Source organism: Patiria miniata, unplaced genomic scaffold (assembly GCF_015706575.1).
Source record: "Patiria miniata isolate m_02_andy unplaced genomic scaffold, ASM1570657v1 HiC_scaffold_18, whole genome shotgun sequence".
NCBI lineage: Eukaryota > Metazoa > Echinodermata > Asteroidea > Valvatida > Asterinidae > Patiria > Patiria miniata.
In genome coordinates, this window is record NW_024037056.1 from 11,441,458 (window position 1) to 11,462,240 (window position 20,783).

General features: G+C 39.3%; 1 protein-coding gene across 2 annotated transcripts in view; it reads left to right on the forward strand.

The window, feature by feature from the left end:
- LOC119724597 (solute carrier family 12 member 8-like) overlaps positions 1-19,560 on the forward strand; it is a 36,585-nt gene extending 17,025 nt beyond the window's left edge. The window contains exons 3-12 of one of the 2 annotated variants that reach the window (XM_038195710.1): positions 1,045-1,191; positions 1,843-2,034; positions 2,665-2,896; positions 5,079-5,368; positions 6,081-6,227; positions 7,390-7,519; positions 8,390-8,743; positions 9,469-9,554; positions 10,659-10,834; positions 17,983-19,560. In XM_038195710.1, the coding sequence (XP_038051638.1) occupies positions 1,045-1,191; positions 1,843-2,034; positions 2,665-2,896; positions 5,079-5,368; positions 6,081-6,227; positions 7,390-7,519; positions 8,390-8,743; positions 9,469-9,554; positions 10,659-10,834; positions 17,983-18,160 (1,932 nt within the window). In that variant the 3' untranslated portion in view covers positions 18,161-19,560. Of the gene's footprint in view, positions 1-1,044; positions 1,192-1,842; positions 2,035-2,664; positions 2,897-5,078; positions 5,369-6,080; positions 6,228-7,389; positions 7,520-8,389; positions 8,744-9,468; positions 9,555-10,658; positions 10,835-13,548; positions 13,797-17,982 lie in introns of those variants that run through there. The other variant, XM_038195709.1, reaches the window with a different exon arrangement.
- Positions 19,561-20,783: the final 1,223 nt, after the last annotated feature.

Genomic DNA, 20,783 nt, shown 5'->3' on the forward strand with positions numbered 1-20,783 from the left:
AGGAGTTTGGAAGATTGAGGAGGATTGAGATTAATGCTCAAACTGGGCATAAAATAATTGAATTTTCCTAGTGAAATGGAACTCAGTTGAAATAGAAATGTATAGTTTTAATTAAAGGAACAAAATCTTTAGGGATTTTCTGGGACACAACCTGAAAAAAGTAATTATTTAAAGAGAAGTATAATGCAGCATTTGACAAATTTCCTTTCATTTTCCAATGAAATATTGCGCACAAAATATAAGTGTTTAAGACAAGCAGCAGATGTAAATAATTTTGAATTAAGGTGGTCTGCCCTTTGAAAAGTTTATCAATTCCTTGTAAACAGTGCAAATTATTGGAAAGAAATGTGAACAACTTTTAGTTGATATCCAACACTTCACACATATATTATTGATTTTCTTTTTCCTGTTTAAAAGGTGAAAATAAAATACATTTTGGAAACAAAATCATTGGCTTAGTAATTGAAGTGGGAGTTGTTTTTTCATTTTCTATCTATTCCATTTAGAGTAGGCTTATTGGTTTTTTTCCAGTCAATTTCCACTTTTTTTCTGAAAAGAAAATGTAAGTCAACAAAATGGTAAACATGTACATATGGCAGGCATGTTGGTTTGAGCTGTGTGACATACACTGACATCACCACCGGTAGTTCTATAGCTGACATGCACTTTTAACCCCCCTATGCAAACATAGATTCTGTGCCAAGTTGTCCTTTCAGTCAAAATCAATCAAGTGACTGTTTTCAACAGTAAAGAATTCCCGGCCTACATAAAGCAGGATTGACTGGCTGTGACTGTTTATGTAACTTGATACACCTTTGCTTTGACTGTGGGAGATTGATAAGCCAGGTGTGCCCACAACTTGCCTGCTTTGTCTGTTCATGGTCTGTTGACTGAGTTTGACTAGTCACAGTGCCTGCTTGATATGATCCAGACTGCCTGTGTTAAAAGTCTAGCAGGAAAGGTGGATGGAAAATTTGGGGTCTGTGACTGTTTGTGGGTTAATTGACTCTGTGTTTTATTTTGACAATTTTATTTTCCCCACAGGGATCATTGACAAGCCAGAAGCCATGGTGGAAAGCCAACTTCTTCGTCAGGGAGCCGGTTCTCTTCGGTACGTGGGACGGCGTCTTCACGTCGTGTATGATCAACATCTTCGGTGTGGTCATCTTCTTGAGAACCGGTTGGGTTGTGGTAAGCAAAAAAAACATTCCGAAAGATTTGCATGGCAAATTTATATGCTTAGCGAATATCAGCGGGAACCAGCCAAAGCACTACATGCATGTATATGATGCTTAGCAGATTAGCTTAGCTGCCCCAATAAGCTGACGGCAGAGCCTTGGAATACCGGGTATTCTCGAATCTTGGAGCTAGTAAATGTCGTCCTCAATAGCTTATGCACAGAGGCATTGAGCTACATGTATGTTGATCTAATTTAAGGCATGTACCTTTTCCTCGGATTCGCTGATATCCTTGTTTTTTACTTCTCATGAATGCCATTACAAATTGAAAAACACTGTAAAAAGTCTTGTGTGGTTTTGAATTTCCTTGTTTTTCTAAATTCCCAGTTGCATGCCTAGATTTGCTTAGGATAATTTATAATATTGGTTCAATATTTGAATATTTTTCCCTTTTCCAAAGGAATTTCATAAACATTGTACATGCATGTATTCAGTGCTGTCTTAGCTCGCGAGAAAGTCACAAACTTACTCAGGTGGGACTCTAACCCATGACCCCTGCTTACTTGTGCAGCCATTGGCGTCTGCAAAATTGCACCCACACTCGCTTGTGCACACATGTGATAAACACTGATGAAAACTTTGTGTTGCTCTTCTTTTTCCACAGGGTAATGCTGGTATCGGCCTATCTTGCCTCATAGTTGTACTTACCGTCATAGTAGCCCTCGTGGCAGCTCTAGCGGCCATTGGTGTCTGTGAGAGATGCCATATAGAGAGCGGCGGCGTCTATTTCTTAGTTTCCAAAGTTCTAGGAGCCAGGATAGGGGGAGCTATCGGGATGTTATATGTATTTGGACAGGTAAGATGATTGACTTGATAATGACTTGTGATGGACTTGTGATGGATGGCTTGTGGTTGGAATTATGATGGACTTGTTATTGACTTGTGATTGACTTATGATTGACTTGTGATTGACTTGTGATTGACTTATGATTGACATGTGATTGACTTGAGATTGGTTTGTGATTGACTTGTGGTTGGACTAGTAATGGACTTGTGATGGACTTGTGATGGACTTGTGATGGATGGCTTGTGGTTGGACTTATGATGGACTTTTGATTGACTTGTGATTGACTTGTGATTGACTTATGATTGACATGTGATTGACTTGAGATTGGTTTGTGATTGACTTGTGGTTGGACTAGTAATGGACTTGTGATTGGCTTGTGATGGACTTAAGTCTTACGATTGACTTGTGATTGCCTTTGATTGACTTATGATTGACTTGTGATACACTTGAAAGTTCTTATCCATCCATTGATGTTACTGCTTACCAGGGAAAATACAGTTAAGCAAAGTAAGCTGGAAAGATCATGTTTCTGGTAGAATCTCAAAGTTTCACCAAAACCCGTTTTTTTTTCTTCAAAATAACCAACCTACCCTTAATTGTGCACGGTATCTTTTTCTCTCATTTTTCTGAAACGTGCAGACCGTAGCATGCGCCCTCTACTGCACAGGGTTCGGCGAGTCCGTCGCGGAGACCTTCCAATGGGACAACACGTGGGCCGTCCGCGGGGTGGGCATTGCCACGATCCTGCTGCTACTGGCCGTCAACATTGCCGGGGTCAAATGGGTGATCAAGATGCAGCTGATCCTGCTGGCCGTGCTGGGGATCGCCACGCTGGACTTCCTGGTGGGGACATTCGCCCAGTCGGACCGGGGTAATAAAAACAGTAATAACGTTAAAGCTATAGTCCATCATTTGCAGCCATCCAAAAAGTAACTGGCGTAATTATTGTTGAAAAACAAACTTGGTTGAAAGATAATAAGGGAACTAAACTCCCTGTGAAATTATTCTTTCTGGGAAACTGTCATTTTGAAGTAATCAACGAAAGAAGGCATTTCCAACGGTGATTCTTAAGAAGCACCGTAGGAAAATTTAAATTAGTTGTCCGTTTTGTTATTCAGCGCAGCGCGCACAAGTATTGGAACGACGCACCTGCGCGCGCGGTTGTTATAATTCGTCGGATCAGTGCGCTACGTCGCGTATAGCTGCAATTCAAAGCATGATTCAGTAACTTTTGATTTGAAATTGAGATCTTAGAATGCTGTTTTTCTCGGAATTTACAGCTGAAGCTTAGCTGAAACTTCATCAGGTTAGTTGCTCAGTATCCTTCATTAGATTTTGAACTCTTTTGTTGCTTCAAACGAACAAAATGCACAAATTACAAATGATGGACTGTAGTTTTAACTTACCGAGCATTCGTATCCACTACTACCGTTTACTTTTTGAGTGGAAAGAAGTAATTTAAAGGGGCCATGACATAAGTTTTTCTTGGGAACTTTCAGGGTGAGTCAAAAACAAATGAAACCAAATGCAGGGGTGTGATTTTTCCGGATTTTTCCGGATTTCCGGATTTTTATCTAACGTCTGCGGAATTGTTTTGCGGATTCCGGATTTTTAACGTTTTCTGTTTCCGTAATAATATCGCCCAAAAACTTCTGGCGAAATATAGGCTCTAATTTACGATAATGGATGGACTGGTGACAAGTCTAATGCAGTGCGGTCAAGAACCTAATAGACATTAATGCAGTATGCGCAGTGGAGTACTTGAGGACCAGACTAAAAATAATTTTTGCAGCACCTCGTGTTTGTATATCGCGTGTGGATGTACTATGTGTGTGTGTATTGTGCATGTAGTGTGCAGTGCAGTGACTAGCAATTCGCAAACACATTGGTGTCAATATTGCCGCGATTTTGTCAAGGAATTCAAGAGTATGGCTGGAAGAACTGGTAATAAAGTGTCACTGTCGATGGAAATCAGTTTGAGCTGCAGTAGTGCTTTGAAAAATAGCCACCACCAACACAAAATTTCAAAAATGTTTTGGAAGCCTGGGGCTGGGACTGGAGTTTAAAGTAAGATTAAACTTTTTTCAGCACCGTTCAAATTGTTTTGTGTGAATCGTTTCTCTCTGCAACATGCAAATGTAAAAACATCACACACAGAAAAAGCCTTTATGAATCAATCACATATGGATTATATTATTTAATGACCAGACGTTTTTTCTTAATTTTTCCCCCATTTGTTTTCTTTACTGAAGCGACAAAATTTGCTAACATTACAGAAATTACAGTACATAAAATGTACATGCCCTAGGCCTATATATGGACATACGTGCATGCATAATGTATACATGTACATCTATACAAGTACATGTACAATAATACATGTACATGTACATGTACATGTACATGTATATTACATGTCAACCGAAGTTCGTGGATTTTTCATTTTTGTCCAATCACACCCCTGCAAATGACAGGACCAATTTTGAATGAAGGTTTGCCTGCAGCACTTTCAAAATCTAGGATATGAAAGCCCAATCAATGAGCTTTCTTTTAGTACAAGAATCATTCAAATCATTGGTCATTTTGCTGAAAGAAGACTTACTTTTTTTTTGTGATCCGCGGGCGGAACTTTAGAACGGTGTTTGTGTTCAAAATTCTGTTAACTTAAAGTACATGAGATATTTGAATGATTCTTGCACTAAAAGAAAGCCTAACGACGGGGCTTTTATTTCCTAGATTTTGAAAGTGCTACAGGCAAAACTTCATTCAAAAAATGGTCCTGCATGTGTTGAAACAACAAAGAATCACCTAAAGCAGAATATTTAAGACGGCAAAATATCCAAAATTCTGGTAACTTTTGGTGCTGATATAACGTAGCTGTAACACTGAGGTTCGTGACTAAATGACATCACACTTTTGCTCACGAATTTAGATTTGCATTAAACCTTGAAAATGGCAAATTGTAAAAGTGCGCTTTCAAAAACTGCATTATAAAAACTATATTACATGGGTTCTTGAAGATTTTTGTTGGTAACGTTCCTTTCATCATCTAGAAAATGGCGTCCTAGGCTTCAACAGCCTCGCCTTCACCAACAACTCGGGCCCCTCCTACTTAGAAGGCGAGAACTTCTTCACGGTCTTCGGCGTCTTCTTCCCGACGGCGACCGGCGTGATGGCGGGCATCAACATGAGCGGGGACCTGAAGAATCCCAAGAAGAGCATCCCGTACGGCACGCTGTCGGCGCTGGGCGTGACGACTATACTATACTTGCTTTTTGTGTTGCTACTCGGGGCGACGTGCGCTCGTTATGCATTGCAGGAAGACTACATGATTGCAGAAAAGGTACTAAGAACATTCAGTTTCCGACTTACTTTGTTTCTGTCAGTTTTGTACCAAGGCAGTAGTGGACCAATTTCACAGCTCTGCAAAGCACAGAAATCTGCTCAACATAAAATATATTTGCTTAGCAAAAAGTGGTTACCAGCCAAAATCTCATGTGATTGTATATTGCTTGTGACTGGTTCTCAGACAAAGGTTTTTGAACCAGATAAATAAATAGGCTAAGCATACATTGTAGAAAATATTGCTTAGCAACAAAACAGGTTACCAGCCCAAATCTCATGTGATTGTATATTGCTCCTGGCTGGTACTCATCCAAGTTTTTCTAAGCACATACATTTTCTGAGAAATATGCTTAGCGTAGAAATATTGCTTAGCAAAAACTGGTATCCAGCCAAAATCTCATGTGATTGTATATTGCTTGTGGCTGGTTCTCAGCCAACTTTTACTATTAAAGCACATAAATAAATATGCTAAGCATAGAAAATAATGCTTAGCAACAAAGCAGGTTACCAGCTAAATTCTCATGTGATTGTATACTGCTTGTAACTGGTTCTCAGCAAATGTTTTCTGAGCACATAAATAGATATGCTAAGCATAGAAAATACTGCTTAGCAAAAACTGGTTACCAGCCAAAATATCATGTGATTGTATAGTTCTTTTGACTGGTTCTCAGCCAAGGAATTGATACATTTCTTTCACTTGTTTTGTGTAGGTATCTCTGGTAGGGTTCCTATGGCTGATGGGCCTGTACATCTCCAGTTTGTCCTCCTGTCTAGGGGGTCTATACGGAGCCCCTCGCATCCTTCAATGCATCGCTAACGAGAACGTCATCCCCATCATCAAAGTGCTGGGCCACGGGGTAGGTAGAGGGTAAAACCTGAAACGTCCTGCAGCCGATTTCAAAAAAAGTTTAGGCAGCGGCGTATCTCCACTTACAGTATGACTGTTTTGTGACAAAAGCAAAAAAATTTACACAGGCAGCCATATGAAATATCTTGCAAGATGTTTTGTTATTTGAAATGTTGCGCAAGTTGTGTGAAATCGATCATAAATTATTTCGCAGCTGTGTAACAAAGGTTTCGTGTGAATCCTACGCATGGCATAAGTTATGCAGTGTTTTGTGAAATGGCTACTGGGAATAAACCTTGCCCATGTAGATTAACGTGCGCACACACTCACTCACACAGAAAAGCCTTTGTAGCACAGCGGCCTGATTTGCGTAAGCAACTGATGAACACGTTCATAACTTGCTTTATAGCATAGCAGTTATTGTTATTATTGAATCCTGAACAAAGAAATTGACTGGAGCAGAGTTTGAACCTGCGACCTCCGGATTGCCGTTCCAGAGCTCTAGCAACTGAGCTATCCAGCCCTATGTTGGTGATTCCCCATTTTGTTAAAGAGGTTGTGGAATGTTCGAAGACATTTCCGTCATTTTTGGGTATATGTAGCCTGAGGTGTGATGAAATAAAAACGACTATTGTTTCTGTCATGAAATTAGTACAAAGGTTACTTTTGAGAGCTATCTTTCAGGTCCTGTTTCGACCCGAACGTGCAATTTGTGTAAAAGTCGTCGTTGCGGGCAGCAAACAAAACACAGTAAATCGTGACGTAATAAACAGGACTCGTTTATGCTACTCTGCATCGGGAGTCCTGTTTATTACGTCATGATTTACTGTGTTTTGTTTGCTGCCCGCAACGACGACTTTTACACAAATTGCACGTTCGGGTCGAAACAGGCATGACAGGACTTGAAAAACAGCTCTCAAAAGTACCTTTTGTACTCATTTTATGACAGAAACAATAGTCGTTTTTATTTCATCACACCTTAGGCTACATATACCCGAAAAATGACGGAAATGTCTTCGAGCATTCCACAACCTCTTGAATGTCTTTGGTCAAGGGGTGCTAGTCGGAAGCCTTAAACCCATAGCAATGCTGCAAACCAGGAAAACGACAAACGGGATCACAGATATTATTAATTTCTGGGTTTTTTCTTGTGCTGCTTTTTCAATTTGCAGAAAGGGCCCAACAAGGAGCCAATCTTTGCCTCGCTAGTCGTTTGTTTCGTCGCCATCCTCTTCATCTTCATCGGTCACGTGAACGAGTTGGGCCCCATCGTCACCATGCCGTTTCTTGTCACTTACGCAGGTACGAAGAATTCTTTGAGACCTTAAAGACATTATAGGATCATTTGCTGTTCATGTGTTATTTCCAATAATTACACCACTCAAAGTCCAAAGAAGAAGCAAACTAATTCAAGAGTTGAGACCGGTTCGTACTCGGCACAAAAAGCGAATGCCAACTCAAATTTGTGACATCACGTCCAGTTTTCATGCCGCAAATTCACAAAGCGGAACACATTTCAACTGTGGTGATTTCATTGCAAACTTTCTGCTGGCATTAGCGTGATGTATGAACATTTAGCCTAAACTTTTCTGCAAATTGTTAAAGGGACACTAGGTCCTGGAACAGCCTAATTGGGCTACAAAACGCGCTTTGCACGAGATGATGTTAATCGGAAATAACATTTAAAAGTAGGATATAAACATTCACACAACTATCCTTTCAAAACTGGGCGTTTTTGTGTTATTCCTGTATTATGCGTGCGAGAACGAATTTCGGGGTCCACTTTTGCGACCCCATAAATTCGAGCTGTTTGGATGCTAGTTGTGATTTCATTCGTAAGGTGTTCGCCTTTTGCGGACGTTGAAGAAACCATTTTTTTTTGCATTGGTGATTGGTCACCACTGTTCCTGAGACACACAATGTGTATATTGTACACTGAGAACGACATGAAAAACGTATTCGTACTCCGTCATGTCCGATGTAAACAAGCGGTTTTTTTTCGTCTTTTATCGGGAACGGTAAGACATTAGGTTGGTTTCCTTTCAACCAGATGTTTGAAATAGGCTAAGTAAACAATCCAAAACATAACATTTTCAGGGATTTCTGGAATCCTTTCTTTAATCCACGCCATTAAATTGGCTCTAATGTTTTCTGTAAATTTGTCACCGCCAGCCATGGACTATGCCTACTTCTCCCTGGCCATGAGCTACGACAAGGAAAAAAGCGCCAAGTCCAAGAAAGAGAAGGACAGCCTCCTGGCGCACGTCCTGAACAAGAGCGACGACAAGACGTATGGCGCCCTCAAGAGTGACGTCTTACCCAAGGACGACCCCTTGCACGAGTTCAAAGAGGACATCGAAAAGGCCGAGAAGATGTTTCCCAAGAAGGACGAGGAGAAGACGGGAGGACAGCCCGCGGGTGAGGACTACGACGGATGGGAGAAGAACCGAGGGGGCGGTGACGGACCGGTGGACGTCAGCGACAAGGAAGGGCTGATTGATTCGAGCGATGGGCAAGATAAGCAAGGTGAGAAGCTTTCAGATATAGTACTGAGACAAAGTATCTAACATTTGAAACAAAGAATCTGTCAGATTTTAGAAACAATAAATAATTTTGAATTCCAATAGGTGTACACCTGCCATCAACTCGGTCATTTTCATCCTTAAAAACTAAAGCTTGCTTTAAAATTTATGGGGGCAGAAGGAATTGAAATGGTGGTTTTAGACAAAGTTAAAAGTTGGCGGAGCTCTTCTGTCAGGTTTGAGGAAATATAAAACTAGGACTCTCATCAAGATTAAGTTTTGTAACAGCATCAAATTTGCAGGTAGGGGCGGTACTTGTTTGTTTGTGGTTTTTCGCCAATTGGCCGGTATAGCCCATGAAAGTCTCTCGACCTTTTTCAAGTGGGGTCCCTTGGTAGAAAATGCTGAAGGAAATTACAGTTTTAGCGGTGGGAGGAAAATCCAGATTGACATTCTAGGGAAACCCACGGAATCAGGTAGGGACTGAAAACCCAATCCAAATATTGGCGCAGGCGGGATTCGAACCCGAGTCACAGCAGTGGAAGGCGAGGAGAGTACCGCTACGCAAACATGGGGTCCTTATTTTCTGGAGTGGGTACTAAATTTGTTTTGTCATAGTTTCAAGGAATACAAAGCTTTTTTTGTTACTCCTGCCCTGAGCAGGGGAACAGGAGGGAGGGACATGCTGAAATCATTTTTATAACATTTTGTTTTCTTTGGTCTCTACAGATAACAACAGACCATTTGGCACCGTCGATCGCATGCCAGCATCGTGGTATTCTAGGTTCTGCAATCGATGGGTGTCTTTTCTTGGAGTGAGTAAAGCCTATAAATTATTCATTGTGAATTTCACATATTTTTGAGTGTCATCCCAAAAAGTAGATTCTTTTCTTCTACATTGCTATTTTTCTAGCAGTACAAAAGTTTTTCACTTTCGAACAAGACATCGACCAGAAAAATCGGCCCACTCTTAGTTATCGAATTTCCGAATTACTTGCAGCCCGACAGTAATTCTGTACTCACGGGTTGGGCTGGTTCCCGACCCTACAATCAGTATTGATAATGCACGGACTGGAAACCGGTCTGCTCCGGTTGGGCTGATTCCCGACCCTACAATCAGTATCGATAATGCACGGACCGGAAACCGGTCTGCTCCGGTTGGGCTGATTCCTGACCCTACAATCAGTATTGATAATGTACGGACTGGAAACCGGTCTGCTCTGGTTGGGCTGCTTCCTGACCCTTCAATCAGTATCGATAATGTACGGACCGGAAACCGGTCTGCTCTGGTTGGGCTGGTTCCTGACCCTTCAATCAGTATTGATAATGTACGGACCGGAAACCGGTCTGCTCTGGTTGGGCTGATTCCTGACCCTACAATCAGTATCGATAATGTACGGACCGGAAACTGGTCTGCTCCGGTTGGGCTGGTTCCTGACCCTTCAATCAGTATTGATAATGTACGGACCGGAAACCGGTCTGCTCTGGTTGGGCTGATTCCTGACCCTACAATCAGTATCGATAGTGTACAGACCGGAAAACCGGTCTGCTCCAAAAGGGGATCTGTTTGTGCCCAAACTGAAAACCTTGTTTCAAAGGGTTGCAGACTCCCCAAAAAGAATTTCAAAAAGGAATTTTTTTGGGTTGGAATAAAGCATACGAGTTGAACATTTATTAAGGGAAAACAAATCAAACTTTTTGAAGAGCATGGGTGATGCAACTTTAATATTGTACATGTATGTCCCACCCTAGCTCCAAGTTAACCCATATTTATCTCAGCTTTTCCTCTAAACTCCACATCTAAACACTTCTTCATCACAAGATTTCCATGTTTGAAAGGTGCAGCACCATGGGTGCTTTCAACTTTTCATTACCCGTATACCAATTGTAATACTTAATATATCGCCCTCTTTCCACAGATCCTAGCTTCGTTTGTCATCATGTTTGCCATCCAGTGGGGCTACGCTCTTGCCAACGTCTCCGTCTACTTAATCCTCTACATCTACATCGGCCAGGCCAACCCCGGGGTGACTCCGGGCATCTCAGAGTTCAAATTCTTCCAGTGGATCAAGTCGCTCTTCAACAGGCTATGCAGGTAAGTTTCCACCAATCTTTTGCAATCTCATGGATAGCTCAGTTGCTAGAGCTTTCAGTATGATACTCCGGAAGTTGCGGGTATATTCCACTTCAGTAAATTGTAAACTCCTTCATCCATTTTTTCTCTCAGCTTTTTGGGGTTCTTTTCCTGTTTTTGTATTTTTGCACATTGTGGGGTTGTGTTTGTGCTTTGATTTTTCTGCATGTGTAGTCAACGTGTGTTGGTATTGTGAGTCAGTCCTTTTTTGTGTGTGGAAAACTTTGTTATCATGTGTGCACTTTCATGTCTGAAAATGTGCTGCAATTTCCTGAAACTCAAATCAAAAGAAACCAAACTGTCCGGTCTTGTTAAGAATTTTCCAGTCACCTGACACATTTTGGTAAATGGCGGTACACAGTTCACTAACTCGTGAGTCATCATCCACGCCATAACAGGTCCACGACTAATCACAATATTTTACTGCAAAAAAAAGTTACTACTATTTGGGTGTAATCCTCTGTCAACCACAAAACTAATACATCTAGTTTTTATGTAAATAAACAATAATTTGTATGTACTTTTGTAACATATTCCGTGCTAATATAATAATAAAGGTCATATCATAACCGAAAATGATAACCTTAGGGAAACGTTCCCATAGACTTGGGCACACATTTTTCCCGACTTTCCTGACCCCTAACACCAATTTTCCCTGATCCTACCCCCACAAAGTTTGGTATTTTTACTAACTGGACGACGAGCAATTGATCCAGCCTATTTGCGACACTAAAATTTTGCCTCTAAATAGGAGCTGAGGCATTAGGGAGACATTGAAATGTCTTTCTAATTCCACATGTCCCCCAAAGGTATAATTTCTGACGCCAAGGTGTCTCCCTAATGGTACTATTTACCATAGTAATAACTAATTCTAATAATAAGGATTTTAAACCATACTTAAAATAATGTGATAAATACCGGTACTTCATATGTGTTAAAGGGAATATACATCATTTGCTTTTGCTGTAATTTTCAGAAATGGATGGAATTGGGGGGGTTGGAAATATATAGCAAATATAGTTACACTGACTTTTTTGAGGTTTTGGGTTCGAAAATGCTATAAAAACCAAGAAAAACCATCATTTTCCTGTAGTCTGGTTCCCTGACTCCATATAAGAAGAAACAGAGCAGTTTACATACATTGGGGAATTGTAAGGTCAGGGAACCAGTCTAGCTGGCTCGTACCCGTTCATAGGTTTGTAATCGATTGCGATGGTCAATTGGGGCCAGTATTTGAAAAAAAACCCAGTTTTTTCCAACGCTGATCGGCCGATCAGCGTTGGAAATTGATACAAAAATACCACTTTTCTTGAAAATGACAGTATACCAGGTGCCATGATTTTACAGGATGCTTTACACTGTCATTCACTAACAGTCCAGCAAGGTATTTCAAAATGATTTGGTAGTTTTATTTTTTGATGTTTGCAAATGTTGTATTTTCCCTTTAACCAACAAACACCATTTTTGAAGTTCAACAAATGAATAATTAGATTACCCATGATTGCCTAATCCTAATAATAGCCACATTACTTCAATTGAAAAATAACGTGAGAAGAACAGTTAAAGAATACACTAGAAAGGCACCGGTAGAATTGTTCAAGGTCAACCGAGGTCAGCATGAGGTCAGAGGGTCAACTCTTCCCGACATCATCAGCATCTCTCTCTGGTTCTTCTGGAACTCTCTGCATGCCTTTCTGCCATCTTTGGTGTTGGAACTTTCACGTGCTTGGGTTGGTCATATGTTTCTCTTAAAAACTCGTTTTCACTTGATGTTGGATCAATGCGCTTAGGCTCCATGCATGAACTACAGAGGGCAGTGTTTAGCCTAGCAATGTAACCGAGTGAAGAGCACTTAAAGTTTCATTGTTCTCTTTAGTTTGCATTGCAGAATACATACCAGGAATGGCAGATTTTTGCCCACTTCTGACTGGATAGTGCATTAAGATCAAAGGCTGAAGTCACTAGTGCGCCATCTTGAGAGGCCTAAAATGTATACGAATTCTGCCTAAGACTTTGATTCAACATCTTGTATTGAATTTTAAAAAGAAATTAAATATGTAAATTCTCATTAAAGAGAAATAAAACTTATGGTGTTAGTGATGGTGGTGGTGGTGGAGGGGGCGGTGGTGGTGAGGTGAATAAACAATCCCAAATTATTTAAATATAAACCACTTTTAATATTCCAAAATAATTTCTTCAACTGTTGCTTCATGCAAATCTTGTTATGTTTTAATAACACATATTTTCCAATGTGTGCAATACAGACATGGGACAAAAAAATGAAAATGTATGTTCTAATTATTCAGAAACATTGAAACGGTGGTGGTCCAAATGAAAAACTACATCAAAATTTCCCCACTAAAGTCGGCTTGAATTTCTTCCCTCCCCCCGCCCTGAAAAACCACCACCACCTGTTTCCTACCCTCCTCAACTCATCCGCACCCCCATCTCCAACCCTGTCCCCCACTCTATCACCCATCCCCTCTACCACCCCCTCCCCCTCCCCCACCCAATCCCCATCCCCCACCCTGTCCCCCAACTTATCCCTATCTCCACCCTGTCCCCCATCCTGTCTTCCATCCCCTCTCCCACAACATTACCCACCACCCTTTCCCAAACCCCATCCCCCATCCCGTCCCCCACCCCATCTCACCACCGCCATCGGTAAACCACAGATCAGGCCCTCCCCCACCGGACCAATACGTCCTGACCCCGCTCCTCTCGACCCCGGGGATGGTCGAAGAGACGCAGGTGACGGAGGAAAACGGGGACTTTGCGGAGCGGAGCCGCTACCACCACTCGCGCTTGATGAATCCCACGGGGGGAAGCGGGGATCAGATGGAATGGGAATACGAACCGGCGGGACTTTTGGACGAAGGGGAACAGTTGGCGAACAGACCAGAGCCATAACACAGGAGAATTAGCTATGGGGTGGGTGGGGAGGGTCAGTGTAAGGGGGTTTATTTAATATTTGTCCAAGACTCGATTTTGATTTTGTTCGCCTATTACATAAGCTTTTGAGGTGAAGAGGATCTGTTTGAAGACAGTATATCCTAAGTGGAGCCAGTCCTAATACATTTGGGAGATCAGTGTTAAGTGGCTTGCCCATGGACACACAGTGCTTGATTTGAATCGCTGACCCTCTGGTCATGAGTCACAAAGCCTGATTACTAAACCACACTCTCTACACAGGGTGTCCCAAAAAAATGTCATTTATGCAGATATCCTTTAATTTTGCAGAAACTACTTTACATGAGTATTTCATCTTGATGGAGCATATTAATTATACTCTTGTGTATAACCAGTTGAAATACCATGGAAATCCACAGATCTAACAGATTATGAAAGGCTATGGTTTTTTTTACCCATTCCAATGGGATTTACACAGTTAGTGATATCAGTGCATCAGGTTGTCATGGGCCTTTTCACTCTTATGTAAATTAAGTTAACTGTGTAAATCCCATCACATTGGAATGGGTGAAAAAAAACCCATAGCCTTTTATAATCTATTAGATCTCTGGTTTGCATGAACGGATTTCCATGGCATTTTATCTGATTAATGTGCTCCAACAAGATGAAAATGCTCATGTTAAGTAGTTTTTGAGAAATTAAAGGATATCTGCTTGCACAACTTTATTGGGACACCCTGTATACGAGGACAATAGTAGTTGTTACATGAAGAACAGAAATAGTTGTGTGCTGTAACGGATGGTAGTTTTACTTTGGAGGTAAAAGTTGTGCAGATAAGCAGGGATGTGTGAGGTTTTGAGATATGAAAAGTGTCTGTTACTGCAATAGTGACAGAAATTACACCAAACTTACCAAAAGGTCACAAATTGTTCAGTTTTGTTTTATTGTTTACATACATGTACCGATAGGTTGAAGACATTCCAGCCATGTTGTTGTTGTTTTACATGTAGTATTTGAGTTGTCATCGTGAAATATCTTAGTTTTGAAATCTGAAATGAATTTATGCAGTGTAGTAAAGACAGTTTGTATCTGAACAGGTACTTAAAACTTGCAAATGAGCCAACACCCTTCAGCTGCTAAGCACAGTAATGTTTGGCTAAGCAGAAACAGGTTACCAGCCAAAGTTATATAGGGTATATATCACTTGTGACTGGTTCACAGCCACTTCTTGCTAAGCATTTTGATTTGCTAAGCAGTGTTCTGCAATTGATGAAATTGGGGCAAGGTCATTTTTATGTTATTTCATGCATGTGTAGTGATTTCTTTTTAAATTGAAATTGTAATTGTAAAGCATGAGTGGTCATTTGTATTCTTATTTATTTATTTAACCCATTGTACATGACAAGATTGTATACAAAGTGCTATTGACTTAAAATACATGTTGCAATATGTACAACAAAATTCTAGCTATTAATTAATTTATAAAAAGTCCTTATATTCCCCTTCACCTTTCCTTTTTTTCATTTTCAACTTAGTGAGACAACTCCTTGAAAAAAAACATCTGAAGTGTTGACTTAAAGTAATACCAAAATTTCTTAGTGGAACATTTGTGTTCTTTTAACTTGTTGGTTTTTGTTTTTTGTTTTGTATATTTCAAGGAAATCGGGAAATAGAAATAATCACTGGTCACATATTATATATCGTACTCATGGCGTGTTAACATATATTTATTACATGGTTTACCAAAACATGAAGTGTCTTTGTCTGGTTTAACATATATAATGGAACAAAGGTTGCTCATGAAAATCAGCTGAATCGGTGCGAAGTGGCCACCCATGAAAGCGGCCACAATGGACAGGTTGCCAACACCCTTAAAGAGGTTGTGGAATGCTCGAAGACATTTCCGTCATTTTTTGGGTATATGTAGCCTAAGATGTGATGAAATAAAAACGACTATTGTTTCTGTCATGAAATGAGTACAAAGGGTACTTTTAAGAGCTACGGTATTTTTCAGGTCCTGTTTCGACCCGAACGTGCAATTTGTGTAAAAGTCGTCGTTGCGGGCAGCAAACAAAACACAGTAAATCGTGACGTAATAAACAGGACTCTTTTATGCTACTCTGCATCGGGAGTCCTGTTTATTACGTCACGAATTACTGTGTTTTGTTTGCTGCCCGCAACGACGACTTTTACACAAATTGCACGTTCGGGTCGAAACAGGCATGACAGGACTTGAAAAACAGCTCTCAAAAGTACCTTTTGTACTCATTTTATGACAGAAACAATAGTCGTTTTTATTTCATCACACCTTGGGCTACATACCCGAAAAATGACGGAAATGTCTTTGAGCATTCCACAACCTCTTTAAGCTATGACATGTGCAATAAAGAATTCGCAGTGGGTTCACTAATTTCATTTACACTTGCACATATTATCGTTTATACCGAAATTCTGTGTGGGGATTTGTTACTTTTGTTTTGTTTCTTCCATTTATAAGTGTGCAATTTGTTTAGTGCCAGTTAAATTTTTGAGCGCCAAATCCGTAAACTGAGTGTGATTCACTGTCCACAATGGATGTTGTTTCTTTTAATTGATGACCGTGCATTGACTGTGTGAAAAGGTGGTTTTCAAACCTTGGTTTCATCGCCAGGTTTGGCATCATCTCTAAAATTCTTCTAAAGCCGAGCTTGAAGGCATAGCCGAGATTTCAAAAACTCCATGTGTTCTTGTTTATGAATGGGCTCTTAACATGTGTATGCCTAACTTAACTTACAGATATAGGGTTCAAAGTTATATTAATATATTATTCATATGTAAATGTACATTGAACTTGTATTTAAAAAAATGTACATTAAACTTGTATTTATAGGCCAAATAAATGATGATAATCCTTACATTGAAGCATACATGTATAGTGTTTTGCTTGTAGAAATGTCTTCCAAATATTTAGTGTCAAAATTGTTCTTGTCAGATTTATGTGTTGAAAAGTAGATATTGCGGTTGTTATTTATTATGGAATTTCCACGTCATCATGTACATGTGTATGTCAAATTCTTGTATTTCTTTTGTTTTGTCATCAGATGCATGCACTTTTAAAATGGTTCTTTCCTTATTTTCAATTTCTTCTGAGAAGAGTGAGCTAGACCAAGCAATCTATCATAGATTTCTGGAAGATTTGAGGAAAGAAGGGCCCCAAAAAGAAAACAAAATGGTCATCTTCAATTTTTCTGTCCCCCGCTTTTGTTTTTAATTTCCACTTGAAAATCAAAAACTTCAACTTGAAATTTTTTTTGACAGTGCTATTTTCCTAGCGATACAAGAGTTATTCGCTTTCAAACGAGACATCAAAAAAAAAAGAATCTGCCCACATTTAAAGGGAATATACATCATTTGCTTTTGCTGTAATTTTCAAAAATGGATGGAATTGGGGGGTTGGAAATATATAGCAAATATAGTTACACTGACTTTTTTGAGGTTTTGGGTTCGAAAATGCTATAAAAACCAAGAAAAACGATCATTTTCCTGTAGTCTGGTTCCCTGACTCCGTATAAGAAGAAACAGAGCAGTTTACATACATGGGGGAATTGTAAGGTCAGGGAACCAGTCTAGCTGGCTCGTACCCGTTCATAGGTTTGAATTCGATTGCAAACAAGTGCGATGGTCAATTGGGGCCAGTATTTGAAAAAAAGCCAGTTGTTTCCAACGCTGATCGGCCGATCAGCGTTGGAAATTGATACAAAAATACCACTTTTCTTGAAAATGACAGTATACCAGGTGCCATGATTTTACAGGATGCTTTACACTGTCATTCACTAACAGTCCAGCAAGGTATTTCAAAATGATTTGGTAGTTTTATTTTTTGATGTTTGCAAATGTTGTATTTTCCCTTTAATTCTGGAATAATTTCTTCACAAATTTTGAACATAGACAAAAATTCAGGTGGATCTTTTTCGAGGTGTTAGAGGTGAAAAGAAGTTCAAAATAAAAGCCTTTTTTTCCAGGTTGCAATTTTCCGAATGTCACAAATGTCTTTTGTTAAAATACAATTTCAAACAGAAATTTTGTTCGGACGGAAAATAAATGCATAAGAATGGGTTCAGTATGCAGCAATAATGAATGAATATTTTTCTTTCAGATTTAAATTCATTCTTTGTTTCTCTCTGACCTTTCAACTTTCCCTCCCCCACCCCCGTGAGCAGAAGGACCCCACCCCCAGAGGAGCAGATGGTGGTCCACTCCTCTCAGAACTTTGCGCCGCAGATCACCACGGAGCAGCTTACAGAGGACAACCAGGACTTCGCCTCAAGAGGGCGCTATCACCAGTCCATGGTCAACGACGCCAACTTCGACGATTTTGAGTACGGTCAGGAACAGTAGCGCCGCAAAATGTATTATACACACATTTACACATAAGGTTCACATACCGATAGTCTTTTTCAAAATATGGCCGACACAACATGAAGGCGCTATTCGGAGTGGGTAAATTTGCCAAAGAGTAACTTTTCAAGAGTTTACCCGCAATCAAATAGCGCCCTCGTATTGTGTCCAAATCTCAAAAAGTGAATTTTCTTGAACCTACTTCACTTTTCTACAGTCCTTGTGGTCACAAATCTCTTTCTCTGAGAAAAAATTGCGAAAGGAAATAAGGAATTAAGAGTAGCTTGATGCCATGCAAATGACCTCAGGTCAAAGGTTACACAAAAATCTATCCAATCATGACACCAGAGGGCAGTATTACATACTTGTTGTCAACAAAATCAGCTGTTTAAGTCAGTTTTCAAAACATTTGAAGAACTTTCGATGACTTTTTTTTTGTGTTTTAAAATTGGCTTTTAAAGTTAGTGGTCTTAGCAATTTGATGGTCACAGTTTCAAACTTTGCGGTCAGTAACTATTCCATTCATTATTAAAACGGGTTTGGTATGAATTTACCAAGTTTTTTGTTAAGGTTGTCACACTAATGTTTTATTTTAAACTAAAGACCAAATTTACCACAAATCCTTCAGACATAGCAACAAAACAAATCAACATGTAGTCAAATGTCAAACATTTCTTGTCCAAAGATTTTCGGTTGTTTTTCTTCGAATGGAAACTTTTTTTGCAAATTGTTTGAGTTCATGCTGTTATTTTCATGAGGTTGAGTTGCATGTAAAAACCTAGTATTCAGTTTATTGTCTGCACTCATAGAGGTATTTATCTCGAGTATAAAATCAAAATGATAATATGTTTCATTGTTTTAGAGACAGTGTCAGAATAATAAGTTATTGGTCGTGTAAACTGTGCTAAGTTGTATATTACTTGTGTATGATAGTGAAAATGAGTTGTACATAGATGAAATTACATAGCATGCTGCAAAGTTAGCGTTACATTGTAATTTTTAAACTGGTCCAACATTTGTTTATTTTCCAATGATCGCATTTTGTTTTAAAAAACAATTTACTCCCAGTTGCACGACCACTTCATTTTCTTAATTCAAAAGAGTGTAAAAAAGTGAAGTGTGAAGCAATTTTGTGGAGCTTAAAAACAAAACAGGAATTTGCTAAGCACAAAAATATTTGCTTACTAAAAACAGTTTTCCAGCCAAAATGTTGTGTTGATTGGGACTCTTTCTCAGCTGAATATGCTAAGCGCAAAACAAATGGTACTGGGTAATTGTTATTTTCATTTTGGTGGAAATTGTTTGAATTTTGTTGAATTCGGGAGGGTTTGGGATAACACTGAGCTTTCAGAAAATGTTTACAAGAAAAACTAAAAAAAAAAAATTAAGAAACAAACAAATAGGCATTTTAATATTTTTTTTTTTAAAATTGTAGGTAAATAATTTCTGTGACTTTTTGCAGAACTTCATTAAAAGCCAAAAAAAGTGAGTACACACAATTTGCTGCTTAGCAGGAAAAAAAGGTTTTGCTTAGCAAAAACTGGTCACCAGCCAAAGTGCCATGTGAAGTATAATGAGAGTGACCGGTTCACAGCTGATTTGTGCTTAGCAAGAAAAGGTACTTAGCACTAACTTATGCTGATGTGGCTTTCCTAAGCATTGAAGCCTGCAAGGCAATTACTTGGGTACATTTTAAAATTACACATGAGTCTATGGTAGTCGCTGTAGCCACTTCACATACACTCGTGTGTAATTTCAAGGCGTAGCCAGTAAGTCAGACATCGCCTGACTTGCTTAGCAAGAAGGGGCTGTCATTTGTACCCCCGAACTAATGGGTTTGTCCATAGAGGGCTCTCACGATTGTATTTATTGTTAAACAGGGTGCATATATTGTACATGTTACACGTATGTGGTTGTTCAGTACTAAGATTGTGTTGTAATTGTTTTGCCAAAGATTAGTTTTGTGATTCTGTGTTAAACAGGACCAATTTTTTTCGTGAAGGAAAAAATAATGATCATATTCCTTTCCAACCAAAAAGGTGTTCCGAAATTAATTCGAAAGCTAAGATGTGCTTTTCAGACCCAAATATTTTTGAAATCTAAGACAAATTTTTAATTCTTTTTTCTTCAATATTGTTTAACGTTAAAAGCTGAAATAATTTGAGATGTTTTACTTTGTATTGTTTGGTACAATAAAAGTGTAACCTATTCAGGAATATAAAATTTGACAAGTGACACACAAATTCTTCCAAACAAATATATTTAGAATTATAAATAAATGCATGTATAAAAATATGTTTAATTGTATGTGGAAAATATATGCCTAAATATACCGTATACATAGAGATGTGTACAAAAAAAGTCTAGTAGATGTATTATGTGGTGTATGTAAAAACACAGCTTATTGGCCATTGTACTTAGTAAGTATTTAGTGATCAATACTGAAATTGTGATTGGACAGTTCAGCAAAGCATCAGAATTCAGTATTATGCAAATTCTATATTCCTGATTGACCAATGGGAGTGTGTTTTTCAAGACTGTTCACCTGTGCGGAAGAGAGTCACACTTTTATTGGTCAGTTGTTATACATGTTTCAACCAATGAGAATGTGTGTTTCAAGACT